The 20,529-nt window shown below is 41.8% G+C and overlaps 1 protein-coding gene across 4 annotated transcripts in view; it reads right to left on the reverse strand.

The window, feature by feature from the left end:
- The window catches only part of cep85l (centrosomal protein 85, like), a 348,511-nt gene that overhangs the window by 14,592 nt on the left and 313,390 nt on the right, over positions 1-20,529 (reverse strand). For all 4 annotated transcript variants that reach the window (XM_063033776.1, XM_063033783.1, XM_063033765.1 and 1 more), the window contains 4 exons: positions 15,346-15,500; positions 10,652-10,769; positions 4,896-4,946; positions 2,454-2,561 (listed from right to left, as the gene is read on the reverse strand). In XM_063033776.1, the coding sequence (XP_062889846.1) occupies positions 2,454-2,561; positions 4,896-4,946; positions 10,652-10,769; positions 15,346-15,500 (432 nt within the window). The remainder of the gene's footprint in view (positions 1-2,453; positions 2,562-4,895; positions 4,947-10,651; positions 10,770-15,345; positions 15,501-20,529) is intronic.

The raw sequence follows: 20,529 nt of genomic DNA on the forward strand, positions 1-20,529 counted from the left end.
TTAACAATTATTTCCAGCCTAATCATTCCCTGGACTCGTTCCCTGATGTCTCACTTTCTTTCCAAAGCTGCCTAACCCTCATCTCTTCAAATTTCTTTCACTGTCACAGCAAATGCTCTCCGCTGCTCCTGAATCCCATCTGCACTCCTCTGACACCCCTGTGGTAATGGATAAAAATGGCACTGTGTGCACGACTGAGTATAGGTTTCCAGGGCAAAACAAGTATTGCTGGCAGGAGACATGCACAAAACTATCGAGGAATCCTGAAGAAGATTCATGGCCTGAAACCTTGACTGTCCTTTAATTTCCATAGATGCTGCCTGACCTGCTGAGTTCCTCCAGCATACTGTGTGTGTGTTGCTGAAGCACTTCCTTATACTTTGCCAAATTTAACGTAACTTTTTGGGTGACTATCTCCAGCCCCTTTGCTCACGTTTCACAGAGCTGTGAACATAGATTGCTCAACTTTGCTCAATGCTGTCCTCACCCAAACAAAATTGTTGTTTGTGGCATTATTAAAAAAGAAGCAGCAGAATAAATCTATCTTTACAATAATTGTGATGATAGTATTATAAAATCGCAGCTGGTTCAATGCTGTCTTTACAGTGAGTAATTTATCAGCAGCCAGGATTCCTCCACAATAAAGACCAGTGTTACCTATTTACTGCTGAAGCAAAAAATTCCATGTCAAGAATATATTAACAGTAATTGCCTCTTAGAATACATATTATTGAGTCCTAATATTAATGATCTGATCTTTTAAGCTGTGACTTGGAAATGATAGTGCATTGTATGTTACATCTTTCGCCTAACATCGCCGAGCTTCCCACTTCATCCTGCTTCCCCCTCCCACCCCACCCTCCTACCCTCTTGCCTGGTTTCACTTATCACCTTCTAGCTTGTACTCCCTCCCCTCCCCTACCCACCTTATCCTGGCTTGTACTCCCTCCCCTCCCCTACCCACCTTATCCCCTACCCTTTCCAGTCCTGATGGAGGGTCTCAGCCCAAAACATCAACTATTTATTCCTTTCTATAGATGCTGCCTGACCTGCTGATTTCCTCCAGTGTCTTATGTGCTTTACTCTGGGTTTCCAGCATCTGTGGAATCTCTCGTGTTTGTATCTTGATATTTGAATGACTTGCCAAAAGTGCTACCAAAAATGGTCATGTTATAGTTTTGAAAGTCTCTAACCAACTTTGAGCACCAAACACATTAAGATTTGGAACGCACAGTCTGCAGAGACGAGGCCCATCATTTTCTGCAACGTATTTGTCCAAGTTCCTTTTAAACAGCCACAAAAATATTGGGCCAGATTTCACTGGATATAGCCAGTGCCTTGTCTTTGATATTGTGTTTGCAACTAAAGTCTGATGTAACAGTATTTCAGTGGAGTAAGGGAAATTACAGTGGTATGAGAGAGGAGTTGGCCAAAGTAAATTGGAAGGAACTGTTGGCAGGGATGTCAGCAGAGCAGCAATGGTGTGAGTTTCTGGGAAAAATGAGGAAGGTGCAGGACATGTGTATTCCAAAAACGAAGAAATGCTCAAATGGTAAAATAGTATAACCATGGCTGGCAAGGATGCAATACTGCTTAGTGCTGTGATGTGAGGTTCAGCAGGGTCACAGCCTCAGGGAAGAAACTCTTCCTGTGTCTGCTGGTGCGGGAATGGAGGCTCCTGTAGCGCCTGCTGGGTGGGAGGAGAGCAAAAAGTCCATGGTTAGGGTGAGATGCATCCTTGATAATGCTTTTCGCCCTGCCCAGGCAGCGTTTATGGTAGATGCTCTCAATGGTGGGCAATTGGGTGCCGATAATCCGCCGGGCAGTTTTCACCACACGCTGGAGTGCTTTGCGGTCCAGAGCTCAAGCAGTTTCATGACTTCACCTAATTAAGATGGTGATACCTGTGGTAAATTTAAGGATGGTACTGTAGGATTGTGGTTTGTACAACACTTTACTGTGCTAGGGACTCAATTCCCACTGCAGTCCGTAAGGAGTTCTCCAAGTCCAAAAGAGACACATGGGTTAGGGTTATTAAGTTGTGCGGCCTGACTAGTGTCTTATAAAGGCTCAGTATTATCTCCTTGCTTTTGTATTCTATTCCCCTTGAAATAGTTGCCAACATTGCATTTGCCTTCTTTGCCTAGTTTGGTACAGACTAGATAGGCTGAAGGACCTGTGTGTGTATTGTAGTGTTCTAATCAATAGTAGCTGTGCTAGGTTTGGTGATTGCTTCAGCAAAGTAGTTCCAAATCATGCAGCTTCCCAATTTAACTGTCATGTTTATTAGAATAGGCCCACCCCTTAGAAATTAAGAACAATAAACATCTATATTTGCTATAAGAATTAGCTTTATCTTAAGATTAAAAATGTCACTTCCATTCATTTGTCTTTGATTGAGATGTACAATTAGACCCCATATCAACCACAGACAATCCAAAAGATTCACTTACATCTTCCATGAGGTCTTTCAACAGCTGCAGGTTCCTCTGTGTCTCTCCCAGTTCCTTCCGAAACATCTGTGAGGCAAACTTTTCTTGTGCCAACCTTTCCTCTAAAGCCTTCAAAATGTATTACAGCAGTTGGTGAACATCTGGCAAATTAGCATTACCACAACAAACTAGACTTCTTTCATAGGCATTCTGAAGGATTTTATTATTGAGGTACTATAGTGGTCTCAAAATTTATTCACAAGGACCAGGTTTTCTGTTCTAAGCTGAATAATTTAATTACTAATAATTGCTAACTCTCATCTGTACTTACAGCACAAGTCGCACGTATCAAAAATATTGCCAGTGTTTCATGTTTATTGATGTCCTAACCATCTGAAAGAGCTCAGTCACATCAAATGGAACATAATACGAGTTTTGAATTTTTATTGAACTAATTTCTGCATACAAGGTCCATGGCTGCGCATTTCCCTGAGACAGGAGGGGTGTCTTCCTACACAATTTAGAAAGAATTAACCTGACCTGCTCCATTGGGCTTGGTGACGAAAACATGCATATACCTGGTGAAAGGAAGTCTATGCAAGACTTTGTCCTACCCTTTTGTTCCATCCTACAGCTATCCTCCTCTATTTTTATCACTTCATCTCTGCATTCCCCCCCTCCCCCATTGCCCTTGATGCTCTAATATAACCATCATAGACAATCAGTATTGGGAAGTCCACTCCCTGATCAAGCAACTAATGTCCTCCCTCCCCCGTGTATTTATCAGAAGCCATAAATTATGCTTTGTGTTTATAAATTCAACAGGCAATTTTGTGAAGACTTGGCAAAAATTATCAGACAAATATAAATCTTTCATACAAACATAGAAACATAGAAAATAGGTGCAGGAGTAGGCCTTTCGGCCCTTCAAGCCTGCACCGCCATTCAGTATGATCATGGCTGATCATCCAACTCAGAACCCTGTATCTGCCTTCTCTCCATACCCCCTGATCCCTTTAGCCACAAGGGTCATATCTAACTCCCTCTTAAATATAGCCAATGAACTGGCCTCAACTGTTTCCTGTGGCAGAGAATTCCACAGATTCACCACTCTCTGTGTGACGAAGTTTTTCCTCATCTTAGTCCTAAAAGGCTTCCCCTCTATCCTCAAACTGTGACCCCTCGTTCTGGACTTCCCCAACATCGGGAACAATCTTCCTGCATCCAGCCTGTCCAATCCCTTTAGGATTTTATACGTTTCAATCAGATCCCCCGTCAATCTTCTAAATTCCAGCGAGTACAAGCCTAGTCGATCCAGTCTTTCATCATATGAAAGTCCTGCCATCCCAGGAATCAATCTGGTGAACTTTCTTTGTACTCCCTCAATGGCAAGAATGTCTTTCCTCAGATTAGGGGACCAAAACTGCACACAATACTCCAGGTGTGGTCTCACCAAGGCCTTGTACAACTGCAGTAGTACCTCCCTGCTCCTGTACTCGAATCCTCTTGCTATGAATGCCAGCATACCATTCGCCTTTTTCACCGCCTGCAGTACCTGCATGCCCACTTTCAATGACTGGTGTATAATGACACCCAGGTCTTGTTGCACCTCCCCTTTTCCTAATCAGCCACCATTCAGATAATAATCTGTTTTCCTGTTCTTGCTACCAAAGTGGATAACCTCACATTTATCCACATTAAATTGCATCTGCCATGAATTTGCCCACTCACCTAACCTATCCAAGTCACCTTGCATCCTCCTCACAGCTAACACTGCTGTCCAGCTTCGTGCCATCCGCAAACTTGGAGATGCTGCATTTAATTCCCTTGTCTAAGTCATTAATATATATTGTAAACAACTGGGGTCCCAGCACTGAGCCTTGCGGTACCCCACTAGTCACTGCCTGCCATTCTGAAAAGCTCCCGTTTATTCCCACTCTTTGCTTCCTGTCTGCCAACCAATTCTCTATCCACATCGATACCTTACCCCCAATACCGTGTGCTTTGAGTGTGCACACTAATCTCCTGTGTGGGACCTTGTCAAAAGCCTTTTGAAAATCGTGGAATGCACTGCCTGAGTCAATGGTGGAGGCAGATACACTAGTGAAGTTTAAGAGACTACTAGACAGGTATATGGAGGAATCTAAGGTGGGGGCTTATATGGGAGGCAGGGTTTGAGGGTCGGCACAACATTGTGGGCTGAAGGGCCGGTACTGTGCTGTACTATTCTATGTTCTATGAGACTGAGACCTCTGGTCACTTTGCCCAAGTCGTCTGGTGAAAAGGGGTCTGCTTACACTCAGAGTTCCTTACAGGTACACAGAGAGACTTATCTGCACCAGTAGCACCAGTTGTATATGGTGCTGACATGGAGATCATGGCCTTAATCCCCTGTGGTCATTTTTGTTAATAACTATTAGTTTCTTAACAAAGGCCTGCTCACTTTCCAAAATGCTTAATTACCTTTTTCTCCAGGTTGCACTTTTCTATTTGCTGTTCTTGATTGTCAATCACCTGTAGACAAAGAAAAGAAATTCAAAGGAGTTTTGCAACAGTACATTGACTCCAGGCTGACAAGCCTTGTTCATTCTGTGATGATTATGTCGCCCGTTACCAATATGGCATTTTTACCATTAGCGACACTTCTCTCTTTGCTTCTACAACTAGGTATGTCAAAGAAGCAGACATGTTTACAAAAACACAAAATTCTTTTCAGAGAAACGGATCTCAAGCATTCCACTGTACTGTTACTTCCTGTATACTTGAGCAATTTTAAATGGTGTGGTGAGGAGAAGTGGAAGAAAAAGGCAGCGAAAAATGGGAAGATCAGGACAAAGCAAGGTTCCCTTAGAACTTGGAGGAGGCATAGAGGGAGGGAGGAAAGAGAGAGGGAGTGGGAGGGGCAGCGAGGGGCGAGACATGGGGAACAGAGATGAGTGAAGACAAGGGGAAGGGAAGGAGTGAAGAGAGCGGGGAAGAGATTAATTGAAATAAGGACAAAAAAGAGAAACAAGCTGGGCATATACAGATGAAAATGATAAAGGAATAGAAGGGATCTGATGATGAATGGTGAGAGAGAGAGATTTCCAGCCATAAATTTAAAAATATGAAACCCAATTCCAATCTATTTTTAAAAAAACCTCTCACTTTTATTTTAACAAGTATCGTCAACTCTACATTTCATGTAAGCTTATCGTTTAATTACCTTGATAAATGAGCCCATCCCCATTTCTATCTCACATATTTAAGTTTTGTGGACCAATTTTCCAATGATTTGATAAACCTGGTGGCTGAAAAGGAGTACCATAACCAAAATAATAGTGATAATGAATATAATGGCACTAAAGCACCAAAAACAAGAACGAGGGGTCACAGTTTGAGGATAGAGGGGAAGCCTTTTAGGACCGAGATGAGGAAAAACTTCTTCACACAGAGAGTGGTGAATCTGTGGAATTCTCTGCCACAGGAAACTGTTGAGGCCAGTTCATTGGCTATGTTTAAGAGGGAGTTAGATATGGCCCTTGTGGCTACAGGGGTCAGGGGGTATGGAGGGAAGGCTGGGGCGGGGTTCTGAGTTGGATGATCAGCCATGATCATAATAAATGGCGGTGCAGGCTCGAAGGGCCGAATGGCCTACTCCTGCACCTATTTTCTATGTTTCTATGTTTCTATTTCCATTCCAGGATTTTAAAGGAGGTGAGTGAAGATCCCCTGAGAGCACTTCATCAAATCAGGAGCATTTCTTTCAGACTGGCTGAGAGAAAGTAACAGGTGCAATTACTGAAACATCTATTTTCAAGAAACTACAGCTGAAGTCTATAAATTGATTAGACTGACTAATTGCCTTAAATTTTCACGAGGCCACAGATAGGTTCGTAAAGAGCAATTCACAATGAAGAATGAATATTTTGGGGGAAAAAAAAAGGTAATGGACAGTGGAATCAGGGTTTCAGCCCGAAACGTTGACTGTTTTCTATAGATGCTGCCTGGCTGCTGAATTCCTCCAGCATTTTGTGTGTATTACTTTGATTTCCAGTACATATCTGCGTATTTTCTCGTTAGTGGAATTTCTAAGGATGTTGTTGTTAAGATTTCTAAAAGATATTTGATAAGTCAGTAAGATGAAGGAACACATACCAATCCTCATAGAGGGATCAGAAGTGGAGAGAGTGAGCAGCTTCAAGTTCCTGGGTGTCAAGATCTCTGAGGATCTAACCTGGTCCCAGCATATTGATGTAGTCATAAAGAAGGCAAGACAGTGGCTATACTTTATTAGGAGTTTGAAGAGATTTGGCATTTTAACAAATACACTCAAAAATTTCTATAGTTGCACTGTGGAGAGCATTCTGACAGGCTGCATCACTGTCTGGTATGGAGGGGATACAGCACAGGACCGAAAGAAGCTGCAGTAGGTTGTAAATCTAGTCAGTTCCATTTTGAGCACTAGCCTACAAAGTACCCAGGAAGCCGTGTCCGTTATGAAAGACCTCCATCTCCCAGGACATGCAGTTTTCTCACTGTTACCATTAGGTAGGAGATACAGAAGCCTGAAGGCACACACTCAGTGATTCAGGAACAGCTTCGTCCCCTCTGCCATCCGATTCCTAAATTGACTTTGAAGCTTTGGACACTACATCACTTTTTTTAACATATAGTATTTCTGTTTCTGCACTTTTTTAAATAATCTATTCAATATATGTAATTGATTTACTTGTTTATTTATTATGTTTTATCTTATGTATTATCTCTCTCTCCCTCTCTCTGTCTCCCTCCCTCCCTCCTAGATTATGTATTGCATTGAACTGCTGCTGCTAAGTTAACAAATTTCACATCACATGCCGGTGATAATAGACCTGATTCTGAGGTTCCTCTTGAGCCAGTTACGAGAGATCTTGAAATTGATTCAAGTTTTCTGTCCATGTGACAAGAACCAGAGACAAGGTGCCAGATGTCCTGACGAAGGGTTCTGGCCCGAAACGTCGACTCATGGTTTCCACGGATGCTGCCCAACCTGCTGGGTTCCTCCAGCATGTCGTGAGTGAAGGTGCCAGATGTTCAGATGCCACATTGAGGTCCTTTTTAACAAGTAAGGGACCTCAACTACTTATTCCATTTATAAATGGTTTAGAGAGTCTGGTGCAGAGAGTTGTAAAACTAAATTTGCTGATAACAGAAAGGTTAGCCGACAAGAACAGAAAACTATAATACCAGAAGATACAGGAGCGAATTAGGCTATTTAAGCCATTGAGTCTGCTACATCATTTCACCATGGCAGATCTATTTCCCCTCTCAACCCCAGTCTCCTGCCTTTGTCCTGTATCCCTTTTTGCTCTGACTAATCAAGAATCTATCAATCTCTGCCTGCAACCAATACAAACAGAGAAAACTGTGACTTTGGGATTTCAATAAAGCAAATATCATTCATTCAAAGCAACACATACATTGCTGGAGGAAGGCAACAGGTCATGCAGCATATACAGAAATGAACAGACACTCAAAGTTTTGGACTGAGACCCTTCTTCAGGACTGAGAATAAAAAGGTGGAGGGAGGGGGAAGTAGGCTAGCTGGAAGGTGTGAAGCCAAGTGGGTGGGAAAGGTCAAGGGCTGGAGAAGATGTGGGGTAGCCATTCTTGTGAGTACATGGTCAAAGAGTCGGAGGACAGCAGACCCTTCCTGGCTTCACCTATCACGTTCCAGTTAGCACTCCTCCCCTTTCCCCACCTTTTTATTCTGGCATCCTCCCCCTTCCTTCTCAGTCCAGAAGAAGGGTCTTGATCTGAAATGTCGACTATTCATTTCCATAGATGCTGCCTGACCTGTGGAGTTCCTCCCGCATTTTGTGAGCGCTGCTTTGAATTTCCAGCATTTGCAGACTTTCCCATCTTTGTGATTTATTCATCTTGTGGATTTTTTCAAAAAAAAGAACAGAGTATTTCCTCAGGTGGAAAAAAAAGCAGTAGTAAAGGTCCACTGAGACTTGAGGAACCATGCAAGTAAGTCATGCAAATATAGAATAGAAAGTTGCAGGAAATAAAATAAAATGTTGGTCTTTAAATTAAAAGTATTGGGATGCAATAAAAGTTTTACTATATCTATACAAAACCATGGTTAGACTGCCCTCTGCAGTACTAAATGATATTCTGATCACCAGGACATCAGAAGGATACAGCAACCTAGGAAAGAATGGGGTGCATGCACCAAAATTATGATTGGACTCCAAGAATAAATTTGGAGAAGATATTACTGAAGCAAGCATTGAAGAGTAGCAAGAGATTCCGAGAACATCCACAATTTTCAAAGTTGGCAGGACCCAGCATGCTAGTACCAGAGAAAAAGCTTCAAGCCATCACAACTGTACTTGGCCATAAAAGAAGAGTAACTGGGACATCCTGACCATTACAGAAAGCTGGTCTTCAAATAATTTGGTTCACTTTTTCATATTAAAACATGGCTGAAAGCACTAGCTAAAGGGTCTATATGAACTGATCCTTCCTGAAACTTTCTACAAATCCACTTATATTGGATCTTTTGATCTATCCACCAGCCTTCCCCTGTTATCCCCAATAAAGCTTCCCTCTGAGCTCTCTCTCCATCTCACTCTCTGATCTGCAGACATGGCTGGTATCTGCAGCTTTCCTTGCTAAGTGGATCAGCCTTTAAACCAACTTGGGATTGGAGCTAAGAAATGCAGTTGGAAAAGATGGAGTCACAGAATGCTACAGCACAGAAACTAGCCCTTCAACCCATGCAGTCTGCATCATACTACTAATCTGCCTAGTCCCATCAACCTACACCTGGATCATGGCCCCTGCACTTCCCTATCTCCTAAACATACATACCAAGGCCAGAAAGGTTCCCATTACAGAAATAAAGGATGTAAGTGAGCATCAGAGGCATAAATAAGAGCATTCATCAAATAACAGGACATAAGATGAGAACAAGGCACACAAGTCACATTGTGGTGGAGAACAAATGGAAAACTACTGCTCGGTCCTCCCAAATCAACCATTAAGAAGTATGCTTCAGAGAGCATGTGGAAAACTCAAACTCCATCTCCTAAAAGGCTGTATTAAAGTGATCAAAAGTAGAATATTTGGCAGCTGTCATAGAATAGTACAGCACAGTACAGTACAGGCCCTTTGGCCCACAATGTTGTGCCGACCCCCAAACCCTGCCTCCCATATAAGCCCCCACCTTAAATTCCTCCATATACCTGTCTAGTAGCCTCTTAAATTTCACTAGTGTATCTGCCTCCACCACTGACTCAGGCAATGCATTCCACGCACCAACCACTCTCTGAGTAAAAAACCTTCCTCTAATATCCCCCTTGAATTTCCCACCCCTTACCTTAAAGCCATGTCCTCTTGTATTGAGCGTGGTGCCCTGGGGAAGAGGCACTGCCTATCCACTCTATCTATTCCTCTTATCATCTTGTACACCTCTATCATGTCTCCTCTCATCCTCCTTCTCTCCGAAGAGTAAAGCCCTAGCTCCCTTAATCTCTGATCATAATGCATACTCTCTAAACCAGGCAGCATCCTGGTAAATCTCCTCTCTACCCTTTCCAATGTTTCCATATCCTTCCTATACTGAAGTGACCAGAACTGAACACAGTACTCCAAGTGTGGCCTAACTAGAGTTTTATAGAGCTGCATCATTACCTCGTGACCCTTAAACTCTATCCCTCAACTTATGAAAGCTCACACCCCATAAGCTTTCTTAACTACCCTATCCACCTGTGAGGCAACTTTCAGGGATCTGTGGACATGTACCCCCGGAAACCTCTGCTCCTCTACACTACCAAGTATCCTGCCATTTACTTTGTACTCTGCCTTGGAGTTTGTCCTTCCAAAGTGTACCACCTCACACTTCTCAGGGTTGAACTCCATCTGCCACTTCTCAGCCCACTTCTGCATCCTATCAATGTCTCTCTGCAATCTTTGACAATCCTCTACACCATCCACAACACCACCAAACTTTGAGTCGTCTGCAAACTTGCCAACCCACCCTTCTACCCCCACACTCAGGTCGTTAATAAAAAAAATAGGTCATAAACAAATCTGGGGCTTTTGAACTGGATAATTTTCCTCAATATTTCACAGCACCAGGACCCTGCATGAACATAATTGGATGAGGTGGCCCAATGGGTTGTTTGAACACAGAACAGTGTTTCCATCAACAATGGTATCTCACAGGAAGAAAAGAGGAGAAGACAAACCTTGCTGGCATGTTCACACTTTTTCCTGAGGTAGTCATTCTCAGTCTGGAGTTGCTTCATGTCCAGCATGGGAAGCCGAACTCCATCTTCCAGGCACTTCTCTACCTTCTTCTGTAGGCTAGGTTTAAAAACAGCAGAAGACAAAATAATGAGGGCACTGTATATCGAAGATGAGCGAGAGAAACACAGTTATAAATCCGTACTCAACAGGACAAGGTCAGTGGAATGAAAGGTGGATTCTGCGTGTGCGTCCGTTCATCTGCATATTACTGAGAACTGCTTGTCCTTGCAAATAACACTCATGCATCATCAATATATAGGATATGTCAATCACTGACCTGAGCTATCTATATTTTTGTATGACTGCATGTTTTACTGCTATCTTATATATGCTTTGTACTGTGTATGACTGTACTGTTTTGAACCATGGTCCCGGACGATTGCTATTTCATTTGGCTGTATTCATGTATAGTTGAATGATAATTAAACTTGAATATGAACTTGAAGATGATACAGTGCAGAAATGAAGAAAAATAATGATTTTTGTCTGGTTCCAAGGCATTGAATTGAGATTTTATTTATTTCTTTTCCTATGTGACCTGCTGAACTTTTCCCCATATTCCTTATCCCATAAAGCAACGTGAGGCTGCAAACTGAACGATTGCCCTCAGCATTCACAGCGAGGCTTTACTGGTGCCAAGAGAAGGGGGCGAGTCATGGGCTTTCCGAAGACTTGTCACTTTTCAGCACACGCTTTTCTCATCCATTATCCAAAAGCAATATTTTTGTTGCGTTGTACTCGTTTCTTTTAACAAGAAGATCAAAGTCTTGGAGCTCATTACATAACACAACCATGAGCTTATATTTATTACACGGAAAGGAGAAGTTCAAAGTGATCAGCATTTCAATAGTCGCAGGGTTTTCAAAATCAATTGTGATTAGATACTACTTTCTGCCTTCACAAATAAACAGAGAGATATGAAAGATGTTTTGTGCCTAGAACTCTTCCGTAATTCATACCATTCAATTCAACATGCTTACATCAACACATGGAGTGTGCAGTTCTTCAAATATGAAAGGGAAATTGCCACTTTAAAATGCTTTTTTTTATGATTGAAATCAAATGGGTGGCCAGTCTTCCACTCTGTGCCTGCAGAAGATGTTTTTAAAAATTAAAATAGAGCTGTTATAATATCGTTAGGACATTCCTCAAGTAAAATTGACAAAAAGCAATGGCCCTTAACAGGAACTCAAGGTAGTGTATGGTGACATACAAATATATATATATATTTTTTGATAAATTTACTTTGAACTCTAGAACTGTATACCAAATGCAGCCTCACCAATGACTTGTACAACTGTAACATATTGTTCCAGCTCCTATACTCAACGCCCTGACATGATGAAGGCAGGCATGCTAAATACCCTTTTTACCATTCTGACGACCTGTGACTCCACTTTCCATAAACTTTGCACTCGTTCTCCGAGGTTCCTCTGTTCCATTACATTCTGTAGTGCCCTACCATTCACAGAGGAATATGGGCCGAGCGCAGGAAATTGTGACTACCCGCTGGGTGGGCTCCATTTGGTCAAAGTGCCTAAATCCAAACTGTATTGTTCTATGACTGTAAACTGGTACATACAAACTCTATAAAGCACAGCATCCAGGGAGCAAAGAAAAATTATTATATATATAATCCCTAAATGCTGCTTTTTCTACAAGGTTGAGTAACCACACAAGATTTTATTTTGGAAATAGAGGGGAAAGGTCAAATGATTATGGTGGGCAGTGGAATAAACCAACACAGCTACAAATAAAATCATTCTTGCTGAATCAAATCATTGACATTTTGCCCCCTATTTTTGTCCGTTTGATGTGCAAAGCAAGAAGTAAGGTGATGGGGCCTGTGTTGTGTCGATGGGGTCCTTATTTCTTGCTTTGAGCACTAAGCTTGTACAAAGTAAGGTGTCTTGACACAGCATAGAATTATTGGCCCAGATGCTGTGATTGCAAGGTCAGCAAAATAATTAGCATTCTCATCCATTAGAAACTGACTGTAACTTCAGAGAACAGAATGTTTAAATTCTGAAAATGAGGAAAAGGCCTTCAGGACCATGGCTCTGGCAAGAATCCCAAGTTGTCATGTCACCAGTCTGGCGCACTCTTTGTTCAGTTGCAATCCTCTGCATTTGAGATGCCAGCCTTAGCGTCTGGTCTACCTTGTTGCATTGAGGAGCACATCCCACCCGTAGAAACCATAGAAAAACTACAGCACAGAAACAGGCCTTTTGGCCCTTCTTGGCTGTGCCGAACCATTTTCTGCCTCGTCCCACTGACCTGCACACGGACCATATCCCTCCATACACCTCCCATCCATGTATCTGTCCAATTTATTCTTAAATGTTAAAAAAGAACCCACATTTACCACCTCATCTGGCAGCTCATTCCATACTCCCACCACTCTCTGTGTGAAGAAGCCCCCCCTAATGTTCCCTTTAAACTTTCCCCCCCCTCACCCTTAACCCATGTCCTCTGGTGTTTTTCTCCCCTTGCCTCAGTGGAAAAAGCCTGCTTGCATTCACTCTATCTACACCCATCATAATTGTATATACCTCTATCAAATCTCCCCTCATTCTTCTACGCTCCAGGGAATAAAGTCCTAACCTATTCAACCTTTCTCTGTAACTGAGTTTCTCAAGTCCCGGCAACATCCTTGTAATCCTTCTCTGCACTCTTTCAACCTTATTTATATCCTTCCTGTAATTTGGTGACCAAAACTGAACACAATACTCCAGATTTGGTCTCACCAATGCCTTATACAACCTCATCATAACATTCCAGCTCTTATACTCAATACTTTGATTAATAAAGGCCAATGTACCAAAAGCTCTCTTTACGACCCTATCTACCTATGACGCTGCTTTTAGGGAATTTTGTATCTGTATTCCCAGATCCCTCTGTTCTACTGCACTCCTCAGTGCCTTACCATTAACCCTGTATGTTCTACCTTGATTTGTCCTTCCAAAGTGCAATACCTCACACTTGTCTGTATTAAACTCCATCTGCCATTTTTCAGCCCATTTTTCCAGCTGGTCCAAGTCCCTCTGCAGGCTCTGAAAACCTTCCTCACTGTCCACTACACCTTCAATCTTTGTATCATCAGCAAATTTGCTGATCCAATTTACCACATTATCATCCAAATCATTGATATAGATGACAAATAACAATGGACCCAGCACTGATCCCTGTGGCACACCACTAGTCACAGGCCTCCACTCTGAGAAGCAATTCTCTACCACCACTCTCTGGCTTCTTCCATTGAGCCAATGTCTAATCCAATTTACCACCTCTCCATGTATACCTAGCGACTGAATTTTCCTAAATAACCTCCCATGCAGGACCTTGTCAAAGGCCTTACTGAAGTCCATGTAGAATCCAAATTATTCAGGCACTCATCCAAACTACTCAGCAGGATCTGGGTCTGGAGAAGGTGACACTGTCAGTGGTTCCTTCCCCACAACAAGGTGCACTCTTGCGACCTTGCACAGGCCTAATCTTCAGTAATCAGTGAATTTATGAGAAGGTCAAGGGTTTATAAACTGTTCTTGCTGAAAAGCACACTGAAAATGTAGTGATGTGTGAAGTGTGCAGAGGTTTCATTGGTACACAGAACGAAGACTAATCCTTAACAACATCTCAGCCAAATATGTGTGGGTTATTAATAACTCAGCTAGTTCAAAGTTCAAAGTAAGTATAGTATTAAAGGATGTATATGCTGCGATTCATTTTCTTGCAGGCATTCACAGTAGAACAAAAATACAATAGAACCAAAGATGACAAACAGCCAATGTGCAAACGAAGGTAAACTATGCAAACTTTAAAAAAACAGATAATAATAATTATTATTATTGATAATAAATAAATAATACTGAGAATGTAAGTCCTTGAAAGAATCCATAGGTGGTGTTCAGTGAGCAGTTCAGTGTTGAGTTGAGTGAAGTTATCTACACTGGTTCAAGTGCCCGATGGTGGAGAAAATTTATAAGAATGTCGCCAGGACTTGAGGATCTGAGTTATAAGGGAAGATTTAATAGGTCAGGACTTTGTTGTGCTGGAATGTAGAAGAATGAGGGGAAGTGTACAAAATTAGGAGGGATATAGATAGGGTAAATGCAAGCAGGATTTTTCCACTAAAGTTGGGTGAGGCTAGAACTAGAGGTCATGGATTAAAGCCGAAAGGTAAAATGTTTAGGGGAATCTTCTTCATTCAGAGGGTCATGAGAGTGTGCAACCAACTGCCAGTGGAAGTGGTGGATGTGGGTTAAATTTAAGAGAAGTTTGGATAAGTATATGGCTGAGAGGAGTATGGAGGGCTATGGTTCAGATGCAAATCAATGGGACTTGGTACAATAATAATTCAGCACAGAGATGGGACTAGGTAGAATAATAATTCAGCACACTGTGCTGTAGTGCTCCATGACTCTGTCATCAAAGTAATGCCATGGAATATTTGTTTACGAGAGCAACAATGCCTCAGTTTGATAGTTAATTTGAAGGATTTCACCTCTAATAATGCAGCACTCCTTCAGCATTTCACTGTTATAGCTATCCAGAGTTTTGCCTTCACATCTCTAGCATGCAAGGACAAATTAGAGCAGCGAAGGCAGAAAATAGATATCTGATGAATTATTACCTTTGCACAGTAATGACCAATTCTTTTTCCCTTTTTTTCAGGTTTTCCAGAAGGACCTCCTTCTCTCTGCAAAGGACCCGATTTTCTCCTAGTTTTCTCTCAAAATCTTTGAAGGCATTCTGAAATTGTTCATTTTTCTCTTCCAGGATTGTAAGCTGCAGTGTCAACAAAAGGAGCGTTTCAGTCAGTAATGTTGCTGTTAGTACAGTCAAAAATATTCAAGTATTGCACAGAAAGATATTACATCATACAATGGACTATTGCATCTTACGTAAAAATAAAAAACCTTTTGTCACCTGGATTTGGTCTGGCTATGTAGCAGTCTCGGTTGCTTTTCCACTTGCCCATAATGAGGTTATTCTGCAGTCACAACCCAGTGCTGAACCTCTATCCATCTTTAGTTTAACCTCATCCGGCCTGAATCCCCCACTGAACTCATAGCAGCCTTGATGCCAACTTATTGCTCCCTTGATAAAATACATTCACAAATCCTGATCCCCATATCATTTGATATTATATATCATCACATCCTCCTTAATGAAACCAACCCTATACCAGCTGTCTATGCCAATTGTCTCCATCCCTACACCTTCCCTTGTCACTGTTTTAACACCTCCAATACTTTCCTCAACAGCTTCCCATGCTTTACCCTATGTTATCCAGAATGTTATTACTGCATTTTATCCAGAATTAATCCTCTTTGTCCTTCAGCTATACACATGTCAAAGAACATGAGTTCTTGGGGGTCAGTGCAATTTTATTTATTTATTTATTTATTTAGATATTTTGTGGATTAAGCCCTTCCGATCCTTCCAGCCATGTCACCCAGTAATCCCCCAATTTAATCAGAGCTTAATCACGGGACAATTTACAGTGGGCAATTAACCTACCAACTGGTACCTCTTTGGACTGTGGGAGGAAATCGGAGCACCCAGAGGAAACCCACGCAGTCACGGGGAGAAAGTACAAACTCCTTACAGGCAGCGGCAGGAAGTGAACCCAGGTCGCCTGTACTGTAAGGTGTTGTGCTAACTACTACTCTACTGCACCACCCCATTTACATTCTTAAACGTTTGCATATCTTGCATGCATCCACTCAATAACGTTACCAAAGTTGCGACAAACAAAAAATACTGCAGGAACTCAGCAGGTTAGGTGGCATCGATGGAGAGGAACAAACAGTCGAAGTTTTTAACCGAAGCCCATCACAGGAAAGGAAAGGGGAAGAAGTCAGAATGTGAAGGGAGAAGAAGGAGTACAAGCTGGCAAGTGATAGAGAGACCAGTTGAAGGGGAGGGCGGGTGGTGGGGGGAATGAAGTACAAAGTTGGCAGTGGTTCTTCTCAGTTTCTTACATCCTCTCCCTTAACCCCACCCAAAAAGCTTCTCCCTCACTTGTGCTTGTAGTCCTTCCCCTCTTCCCCCCCCCCACCTTCAGCCCTCTTCCTTTCCAGTCCTGACGAAGTGTCACGACCCAAAATATCAACTGTTTGTTTCTCTCCACAGGTGCTGCCTGATCGCCTGATCTGTTGTGCTGCTCCAGCATTTTGTGTACATTACTCTGGATTTCCAGCATCTACAGAATCTCTTATGGTGTGTTTACTAAAATTGTATCCCCTTCCAAATATGCTAGAGCTTTCAGCAACTTTAGATGCTGTCTGTAAGGAGCTTGTATGTTCCCTCGTGACTGTGTGGGTTTCCTCTGGGTGCTCTGGTTTCTACCCACAGCCCAAAGATGTACCAGTTGGTAGATTAATTGGTCATTTTAACTTGTCCTGTGATTAGGCTAGGATTAAATTGGGGGTTGCTGCGTTGGGCAGCTTGATGGGCCAGAAGGGCCTATTCTGCACTGTTTCTCAATAAATATAGAATTTTGTTTAAATTTCTCCTGCAAGATATTCCCCCAGCATTAAAAAAGGCCCTAATGCAAGACACAAATTCCCTAATGCATTGAAATCATCATATCATTTGAGTCACTTGAACTTTCAAAGATCACATTGGTTATGAGACAATGTATTACATTCCAGATCTGCTTACATCTTTCATGTTAAGTGGTTTTCATTTAGAACATCATGCTCAACTAAATTATATTGTAATAAAGGTAACATCTGTAGGAGATCTTTCTTCAGATGGTGGTGACTAGGATTAGTCTGTCCTTGGCATACGGTTGTTGCAGTGATCAAAACCCATCATCAACTTCCAGCGCAAATGAGAGAAAATCTGCAGATGCTGGAAATCTTTCTGTGTTGGTCAAGTTCCGGAAGCTTCATCCACTCTCCATCTCAGTTCAAAGTGAGTGAGTCTTACACCACATGTGGAAACCAGATGGGTTCAGATTCTGTTTGAAAATCCAGCAGTTTGCCTGTCCTTTGTAAAACAGATATAATCTAATCATAATTTACCTCTATTAAAATAACAGCATTTCCTATTATTACTGCTGCCATATGAATAAAAAAGTTTAATTTAATTGAATGAGTAAACCTATAATTACTTTATTCCTGTGCTGTATGGTTCTATGTTCTAAACATTTAGATAGGCACCTGAATATGAAGGAAGTGGGAGGATTTGGGCATTGTGTCGGTAGATGGGCTAATTTCATTTGCTATTTGATTACTAATTTAAATTGGTTCAGCAGAAAATAATGGGCTGAAGAACCTGTTTCTGTGCTGTACTGTTCTATTTTCTATGTATGATGGAAGTTGTGATTTATATTAAGTATTCTTTACAGTGGTTCAGAAGTTGTGAAGTTCTACTAATAGTTACTCACCTAATATAGGAGATTTTGAAAACACAATACCAAGCTACTTGGATGCTCAATAAGGTCTTTGCACAAAAGAAACATATGAAAGTAGTTTAAATTTGGCTGACTTTAAGTAATGTTGTACTTATGTTTGATTTCAAGTTCAAAGTAAATTTATTATCAAAGTACATTAAGTATGTCATCAAAAGTCCAAACCAACTAGGCACACAAAGAGTGTGCAAAGACAACAAACTGTGCAGACACAAAAAGAAAGAAAAAGAAAATAATAATAATAATAATAAATAAATATGTGATAAATATTGAGAACATGAGATGAAGGGTCCTTGAAAGTGAGTCCATTGGTTGTGGGAACACTTCAACGATGGGGCAAGTGAAATTGAGTGGTTATCCCTTTGGTTCAAGAGCCTGATGGTTGAGGGGTTATAACCGTTCCTGAACCTGGTGGTGTGAGTCCTAAGGCTCTTGTACCTTCTTCCTGATGATAGCAGCAAGAAGAAAGCATGAACTGGGTGGTAGGGGTCCTTGTTGATGGATGCTGCTTTCCTACAACAATGCTCTGTGTAAATGTGCTCAATGGTGGGGAGGGCTTTACCTGTGATGATCTGGGCTGTATCCATTACTTTTTGTAGGATTTTCTGTTCAAGGGCAATGGTGCTTTCGTACCAGGCTGTGATGCAGCCCCTCTCAATATACTATCCACCACTCATTATTGAATTTTGTCAAAATTTTAGATGCCATGCCAAATATTTGTAAACTCCTAAGGAAGTGGGGGCACTGTTGTGGTTTCTTCGTTGTTACACTTACATGCTGGGCCCAGGACAGGTCCTCTGCAAGGATAACACCACGGAATTTAAAGTTTCTGACCTTCTCCATCTCTGATCCCTCAAGGAGACTGGCTACTAGACCTCCAGTTTCCTCCTCTTGAAGAAAATAATCAGCTCCTTCTTCTTACTGACGTTGAGTGAGAGGTTGTTGTTATGGCACCACTCAGCCAGATTTTCAATCTCACTCCTATATGCTAATTTGTCACAACCTTTAATTCAGCCTATGACAGTGATGTCATCAGCAAACATAAATATGGCATTGAAGCTGTGCTTAGCTTCACAGTATAATTATTAAGGCATCTGTTAGTATTGCGAGGCCTGGAAAGTCTTCACTCTCAAGGGCGCGGGCCTGGGCAAGGTTGTATGGAAAACCGGCAGTTGCCCATGCTGCAAGTCTCCCCTCTCCATGCCACTGATGTTGTCCAAGGGAAGGGCATTAGGACCCATACAGCTTGGCACCAGTGTCGTCGCAGATTAGGTGCTTTGCTCAAGGACACAACACGTTGCCTCGGCTGGGGCTTTAACTCACGACCTTCAGGTCGCTAGCCTTAACCACTTGGCCATGTGCCCACACTATACTGAAGTCCTGAAGAAGGGGTGGGCTAAAACATTGACTGTTTATTCATTTCCATAGATGCTGCTTGACCTGCTGGGTTTTCCTCAGGCATTTTGTGCGTGTTGCTCTGGATTTCCAGCATTCTTGTCTTTATTATATTGTGCTGATGTTTTATTTACCCAAAAAGGACCTTATTAGAATTGCAAGAGAATTTGTGGAGTTGTTTGTACTTGCAAATTAATTTGCATAATTCCACAGATTAAAGGTGGTGATGCATAGATGTGTATAACTATGGTAATAAAGAATTTCACAAATGGTTCTTTGAAATGATTTACATCAAGAAATTAATTAGAATCCACTGATAGCTGCCCAAAGCTTAGTTTGATTATTTCCACCTTTCAGAGAGAGAAATAAATGTAAAATTTGTATCTCAACAAATCTGCATAGCATGTTGCACGAAGTTCCAACATAGTCATTCCCTCAGCATCTAATGTCACCTTGCACTCAATCCAGAAATACAAGACTAATCACTTCATTGTTTTTCTGCAGAAATGCTTGCTTCTTGAAGTATAGCATACAGGTATGTGTGTGAGAAATAAAAATGTCATAATTAGTAAGAAAGATCTTATTTCACATCACTGTGGTTCAATTTGTACATAATGTATTTTGCAATAACTTTAGTTTCAAAAGACCAATTCCTTCGAGGGCTGGGAATATATAATTTCAAAAATATGAGGAAGTCTGCAGATGATGGAAATCCAGAGCAACACACACAAAATGCTGGAGGAATTCAGCAGCTCAGACAGCATCTGTGGAAACGAACAAACAGTTAATGTTTTGGGCTGAAACTGTCCTTCAGGACTGAAAAGCATGGGGGAAGATGTCAGAATGAAAAGATGGGGGGTGGGGATGGGAAGGGAAGGAAGTTGGCTAGAAGATGAGAGGTTAAGCCAGGTTAGGAAAGGTGAAGGGCTGGAGGGAAGGAATCTGCTAGGAGAGTAGAGTGGACCGTAGGAAGAGGGGACCTGGGAGGAAGTGATAGGT

This window comes from Mobula hypostoma, chromosome 2 (assembly GCF_963921235.1).
Source record: "Mobula hypostoma chromosome 2, sMobHyp1.1, whole genome shotgun sequence".
Taxonomy (NCBI): Eukaryota; Metazoa; Chordata; class Chondrichthyes; order Myliobatiformes; family Myliobatidae; genus Mobula; species Mobula hypostoma.